Genomic DNA, 6789 nt, shown 5'->3' on the forward strand with positions numbered 1-6789 from the left:
TGTCAGATTAAATATTTTGAGACGATGAAGAAATAGATCAAATATCACCTTTTGATATGCTATGGCAGAATTTATAAGCATGTATTTAGTTTCCTTTAAATTTTCCAACTTTTTAAATCTTTCATCATTATATTGAAATAACAGTATATATAATAATAATAATAATAGTAATAATAGTAGTATTGATGAAATATAACAGTTAATAATATATGTATAATTTGAAATGATAATATAAACACATTAACTTACTGATACATATTAAAAAAAGAACAATATAATTTTTTGTTATACAAAAAAAAGGACATTTAATTTTGTTTTGATTAGAGAATAATAGAAAAAATTTTTATCCTAATTTTAATTTCAGCCTTTGTAAGTACGTATAGTATATAGTACGCTATATATCCGTTTTTTGTTTTTAATCATTTTTTTTTCTTTTAATTTAGCTAAAACATTAAAAATATCATACGAGAGAATTTCAGAAGACAATATTTTACATTTATTCAACTTCTAAGTTTTAAAGAGAATTCTTAAGGTAGTATATATGACCATAGATATGATTATGCGTATGCGTATAAATATTCATTTTTAAGTAAGATAGGTTAAACTGAATTGTAAGTAAAATGTTCATATGTACTTTGCAATAACTTTTTAAAAAAGTGATTATTCCACTGTCTTCAAATTTTTCCACATTAAAATCAACCTTGATTATTTCGATCTTACGTTGATGACTCTAATACGTAATTTAATTATGTTGTGGTGGGTCAGGATCGTTAGGGTTCCCTCCCATCTGCCTCCTTATGGTCTCTATCAGTTCCAGATTCTCGCTCTGCATTTCCTGCGCTAATTGTAGACCCCTAAAAAGTTGCAAAGTAATTAGATTTATTTAATAGATTTTTTTTTCTAACTACAAGAATTAGAATTGTTTAACTGACGCTTCAATTAATGCTTCCATGCGCCGTTCTCTATGTTCAACATTTGTTCTTGAGAACAAATTACTTATTATATTTTGCATAGCTGGATCTGACAATATTTGCTGTACCACACTTGTCAGAGCAGGATTATTATACATAGCGCTTAAATCTGGCAATGATCCTGGTGCTCCACCCAATCCCATATTACAAACACATTGTCGAGCCAATTTCTCTTCAGTTATTTGTAAATTATTTCGATGGCTCTCATTATCAGGCTCCATTTCCAAAGCTTTTTGATAGCTTTCTTTGGCTTCTTTGTGCCTCTCCAAACTTGAATATGCCAAACCTAATCGTCCATATGCTTTACTATACATAGGGTCGATAGATAATGCTGTATGACAATCTTTAATAGCTTGATGATGATTTCCAAGCTTGCTGTAGACTGCAGCTCGGTTACAGTAATAAACTGCATTATGCGCATTTAATTCAATTGCCCTAAAAATGATATAAATTTAATAAGCAATTACATGCAATATAGAAATTAAATAATCAATTATATTAATTTATTATACAACATACTTGGTATAATTGTTAATAGCTTCTTCGAGTTTTTCTGCTTTGACCAAAGCATTACCCTCATTCTTATATTTTTCCGCTTCAGCTTTAGCCTCTGGTGAAGCTTCCGGTCCAAGATCTGGCTTAGCATCTTCAACAGCAGCTTTGTAAGCTTCGTACAAGTTAAATTTAGCAGGTGTATCGCTTGCTTGTACGCTGTAGGCTGTTTCTAAACATTGAATCGCTACTTCAAGACTCTCACGGGAATCTGCTGTAATATTCCCATCCTCCAATTGATGGGTCAGAAACTGAACTATTGCAGCAACTAGTCCTTTGACAGCCATTGCGTGTCAAAGAAATGTGTTGATCTAAAAAAAGAAAAAAGATATTGAAAATTTGAAGATTATTATCATAGATATGTATATATATATAACAATTATTAAATATTGCAATTAATTAATATATATGATATAATGAAATTAATTAAATATAGTATAGTTAATCAAAGTCTATCTTTTTATGCGAATTTATTGTCGCGCAACATTGACTAAAAATAATGAAGGAATTTTAATTAAATAAGAATCGGCATAGTAATGTATGTGTGTGTGTTATTATAATTAAGTCAATTATAATAAATATCTTATAACGTTAGTGAAACCTTTTCTTTTTATTAAATAACACTCTCAGACGAAAATAATACAATATGTTTTTTGTCTAGATAATCACATTACGTAGAGGACTCTAATTAATAAGAAAAAAATTAATATGGAAAACCGAAAGAAATAGAAAGAAAAAAATATCTGGAGGGGGTAGTAGTGATGGTAAAGGATAGAAAGAGATGAAAAGAGAGACACGTATACACCGATCTATAACTTGGGACTATTATTTGAGACGCAGTAGTTACTTTTAAAAAAGATGTTTTAATCTTCTAGATAAATGTTTCATTAATAACCCGTATAAATATAATCTAAGATACCTCCGTTTAGTATTTAAATACAAATACAAATACAGTAGTACCTTTCAGTGTCAGTGTCTTAAAATTTTGTGATGTCTCTGCTAGTTCTGCTTCTACTGGCTAACTTAACCTTTTCGTCATAAAGTACCAGAGAGCGGTGGAGGGGGGAGGGGTTGATCATTTATAATTCTTACCAATTCTCTATTTGGTAAATTTATTTTAAGAAATTATACAAAGAATTGTATAATGAATTAATGAAAATCTGATTTGTTTCACAAATTTCTTATTTGTTCGTCAGAAACTAGAATAAAATAGTATATTTCTATTGGTTTAATTTATTGAACCAATCGGTACGTGCGATAAAAACCAATCAATGTTCAGAACTAAGGACCAATCGGTGTTCGTTGTAAGGACAATCAGTTAAAATCAACACTTCCTGTTTATTCCCTATTTCGTATTTGCCATGTTTGTACTCTACAGATTGATATATTAGATGCAAACATAAGTTCCAGCCTTAATAATTAAAACGATCGTATTAAATATTGGAATAAAAATATTTCCCCGCTAGTTGTGGGGATTATATAATATCAACCTAGGAGATTATATTACCGGACTAAAAGTTTAACATAACTTCAAAATATTCATCACGAATACAGTAAACAAAATTAGTTGCAATAAGGCGCATATTATGCATTGTATGCTTTTTCTAATTTTTACTTTTTCCAATTGCTTTAACATCATATAGTGGTCAATAGCCACTTTAAAACATTCGAAGAAGTCGAAAACTGCATTACCTACTTTATCGACTCAAAACCGCCATTATTTTACCGCCAGGAAATTCACTATCTGCCCGAGAAGTGGGAGAGGTGTATAGAAGCAAATTAAGATAACTTTTTCAATCTTTTACGGATTATTATGGATCGAATGTTTGTTTCTAGGAAGCTTAGATTCTTAATTTATTTGTATACTTAATAATATTAACCGGTATGGATGTGTTGTTCATATTTATATTAAAGATTTTATAATATATAGCATTAATAACACGTAGTTAAAATTAATTAACAAAGAAGTAAATATATTTTATGCAAATAGGATTAAATTATTTGTAAGAAATAGGATTTTTACAATTTTTCTTTATTTCTATTTTGTTTTTTAAATATTATTATATATATTACCAAGATCCAAGTAAATTAGATCATTAAATCAAATTTCTACGAATTAGTATTTTTATTCTATATCTATTATATATTGTATAATAATATTAGCAAATTTATCAAAAAAGAGAAGAAAGAATTTGCCTGCGTGAATGAATAGCAAATATTCGAATTTGAAGAATAATTAAAGTATTACCATATTTTATTTTCGTAATACTTTTTTCGTGATAGTAATGCAGGTCATTCCAATGATAACCGTAGTAATATCTTTAAATGTCTAATTATACAACTTCGTAAAATATTCATAATGAGTTATAAATTATCAGTATATTTTGACAAATCATCATGATAGTCATGAAATATTAATCAATAAAAATACAATTAAAAAATCCAGTATGTCTATACATAATAAATAGTTTGTCCAAAATATTATTTTAAATCATTCATCTTTTTCATTTAAAGTGTTAATGCTTGTTCTATGTTCACGTAATGTACAAAAAATACGTATCTTTTTGTTTATCAAAATGTGTGACTCAATCAGATGACTAATACTTACAAATTTTCAGAGCTTTTATATTTTTTTAATTACATTTCGTATAATATTATATTATATATATAAGTCTAATAGTCGTTGTTATATCATTACGATTATGTATAATTATCGGCCTGTACATAGAAACTATATTTTGTAATGTATGCGCATATAATAATATTTGAACTATTTAATCCTTTTCGATATGCAACGATTATTTACGTAAATTTTAGAAAAAGAAAAAAAAGAAAAGGAAAATAAAGACAAAAAATAGAGGGAAAGAAATTAGGTATATGATAAGGTAGCATAATAAATACTAGTGTTTGGTGACGAAGTAGTTCAATGAATATTCGAATAGCCAAGGTAAAATATTATTTTTTCCTTTTTTGTTTCTACATTTGAACGATTTTTTACGTTTAAAGTAGTAGTATTTACGTAGTACTGTGACATTTCTTTGAAATAGACTAGCGCAGTTTGAGGATAAAGTTCTTAATATAAGAGCTCAAACGCAAAAAATTCGCAAATATCTTTGGAACGGCCCTCCGCAAACTTATGTAATACTTTAATACTAATACGTATAATATACTTTAGAATAGAAATAATTTATCTTATATCTTACCAGTGTGCAAAGGAGTGAAAGAATTATTGAAGGATAAAATTTTGTGGTAAAATGATGAAAATTTCAAAATCATTATTATTTTGCTTGGTTGTCTGCTGCGGACTCTATGGTTTATCCGATGGAGCTACACTCCCATCGGTATTTAACGATACTGTTACAGGTAGAGAGATTTAATTATCTTTTTTTTATATTTATCATTTATATCTATTACTATTTTTTCTTGCATACGGCTACTCTCTTTCCTAATCTTTTTTCCGAAACAAAATTCATTCGGTATCTCTCACTGTCTTACCTATTTAAATACTTAATTTTTTTCTTCCTAACATCCTAAAAAAACAGATTAAACACGAAAAAAGAATAGTTAAACAAGATGGACTTTGAGTTTAGCACAAGTGCTTTTTTGAAAATCAAGTAAAAAGGTTTGATATCTAAAGAAAAATCGCGAAGAATTGGAATGAGCTTTAACAAAAGATTTTTTCAAGCCAAAATGAGGCTCCAAACAACGACAAAAATATCACAATGAGCAATAATAACAGCACCTAAGTTAACTATTTTCTTTATACGATATTAAAATCAATTTACTGGATTGTTAAAATGATTGTACATTTAAACGAACAACTTCCGCCATCGGTTTTTAATGTCTTAACGTTGATTCTAAAATCACTGACAGGATTATTGTCCAAGATTTTATATTCCGGGTCATTATTGTTTAATCAAATTGTTAATTGCGTTGAGTATCCTCTGAAAGGGTTATTTGATAATGTAGAAAACGCTGTGAACGATTCCAAACCTATTTATTCTATGATATCATCATTATCATTATCACCACGACCACCACCATTATCAACATTTTCATCATCTTCATTTCTTTTTCCGAATTTTCATTAACGTTAAAACGAAGAATTAATTTAAATATCTTTATCGTTATCAAATATTTTTAATATGTCTACAGAAGTAGGATCTACTACCTGGACTTTATTATCGAAGGTCGATGACATTCTCAATTGTAACTCATCGGATTCAAATTATCTACCATCTCCTTCAGAAATTGCAGCTCATCCTATAAAATCTTTATCAAATTGTATTTGTTATACTCTCAAAACGATCCGTAATGGAGGCAAGGCTGCAACTGATGTATTTAATCATCCCCTTGAAACTGTTTTACCACCGATAATGGCGGTATTGAAAAATTTTTCTGACAGTAATATCGTTCCAGACCCATTGAATTCTTTGCTTCATACTATTATAAGTCTATACGATATCAATCGTTTACTTATGAGCGCTCTATAAAATCTTATTGTTAATTAATATTTCTCTTTCTTTTTTTCTTTATTTATATATATTTATATATATATATATTTTTTTTTTGTTATTCTATAAAATTATAAGGAAAATATGTTTGTATGTAAAAATTTGATCTTGAGAGAGAGAGAGAAAGAGAGAGAAATATTTAACACGATTATTGTTTTATGTACATCTTTCTTTCGTTTGCTGTTATAAATAAATCTTTGAGCAACGTTTAATGCACAGGCGTATATAAATTTTGTACTTTCTTTTAATGTTCGATTACTATTATTAATTACACGTAATGTCAATTTTAATGTTAACAATATTTAATTATGATATTTCTTTTTCATATCGAAAAAGAAAGTTACACATAATTGAGAAAAATTACGAAAGAATTACGTAGAAAATAAATTTGAAATGGTAACTGATAAATAATGCGGGTTGAAAGTATGTATTCGAAGTATTGTCGTAATATGAGAAATCTTCGAAAGTAAATAATACCTAAATAATATTTTTAAAAATATCTGTCTATTACAATACAGGAAGAAGACATGATTGATTTAAAAGACAGTCATCATAATTCTATTAAGATTTTTGGATGAACTATTATCATTGATTTTACTTTGAATCGTATACTTTTGTACAATCTCTATTAATGAAACTTTCTATACGAGTAACCATCCGATTTGAGTTTAAACTATTATGGAAAAGGTTGTTACGGTGAAAACATTATTAAAGGATTATGTAAGGTAGATCCTTTAGTCGGTAAACTCATC

The 6789-nt window shown here is 27.9% G+C and overlaps 2 protein-coding genes across 4 annotated transcripts; one reads left to right on the forward strand and one right to left on the reverse strand.

Moving 5' to 3' along the window:
- Window positions 1-473: 473 nt before the first annotated feature.
- Window positions 474-2590, reverse strand: LOC106787324 (small glutamine-rich tetratricopeptide repeat-containing protein alpha). Of its 3 annotated transcripts, none has more exons than XM_014749796.1 (4): window positions 2484-2590; window positions 1491-1834; window positions 933-1406; window positions 474-840 (listed from the first exon to the last, which is right to left on the reverse strand). In XM_014749796.1, the coding sequence occupies exons 2-4, from the start codon at window positions 1808-1810 to the stop codon at window positions 771-773; spliced, it is 864 nt and encodes a 287-aa protein (XP_014605282.1). In that variant the 5' UTR covers window positions 1811-1834; window positions 2484-2590; the 3' UTR covers window positions 474-770. The 3 variants fall into 3 exon arrangements, with proteins under 3 accessions (XP_014605282.1, XP_014605120.1, XP_014605206.1); XM_014749634.1 differs by having other exon boundaries at window positions 474-854; XM_014749720.1 differs by lacking the exon at window positions 2484-2590 and adding an exon at window positions 2125-2240 and having other exon boundaries at window positions 474-854.
- Window positions 2591-4465: 1875 nt separating this feature from the next.
- Window positions 4466-6031, forward strand: LOC106792353. The gene is made up of 3 exons (XM_014759096.1): window positions 4466-4661; window positions 4730-4886; window positions 5679-6031. Exons 2-3 carry the CDS (start codon window positions 4778-4780, stop codon window positions 6014-6016), a joined length of 447 nt encoding a protein of 148 aa, XP_014614582.1. The 5' UTR covers window positions 4466-4661; window positions 4730-4777; the 3' UTR covers window positions 6017-6031.
- The last annotated feature ends 758 nt before the right edge of the window (window positions 6032-6789 follow it).

This window comes from Polistes canadensis, unplaced genomic scaffold (genome assembly GCF_001313835.1).
Source record: "Polistes canadensis isolate GaletaPanama2010 unplaced genomic scaffold, ASM131383v1 scaffold_0, whole genome shotgun sequence".
Taxonomy (NCBI): Eukaryota; Metazoa; Arthropoda; class Insecta; order Hymenoptera; family Vespidae; genus Polistes; species Polistes canadensis.

Coding starts and splice junctions, on each gene's coding strand:
- LOC106787324 (XM_014749634.1), bottom strand. CDS start 1,810: ATGGCTGTCAAAGGACTAGTTGCTGCAATAGTTCAGTTTCTGACCCAT. Junction 1,407..1,490: donor GCTATTAACAATTATACCAA/GTATGTTGTATA, acceptor TATCATTTTTAG/GGCAATTGAATTAAATGCGC. Junction 855..932: donor ATGGAAGCATTAATTGAAGC/GTCAGTTAAACA, acceptor GCAACTTTTTAG/GGGTCTACAATTAGCGCAGG.
- LOC106792353 (XM_014759096.1), top strand. CDS start 4,778: ATGATGAAAATTTCAAAATCATTATTATTTTGCTTGGTTGTCTGCTGC. Junction 4,887..5,678: donor ATTTAACGATACTGTTACAG/GTAGAGAGATTT, acceptor ATATGTCTACAG/AAGTAGGATCTACTACCTGG.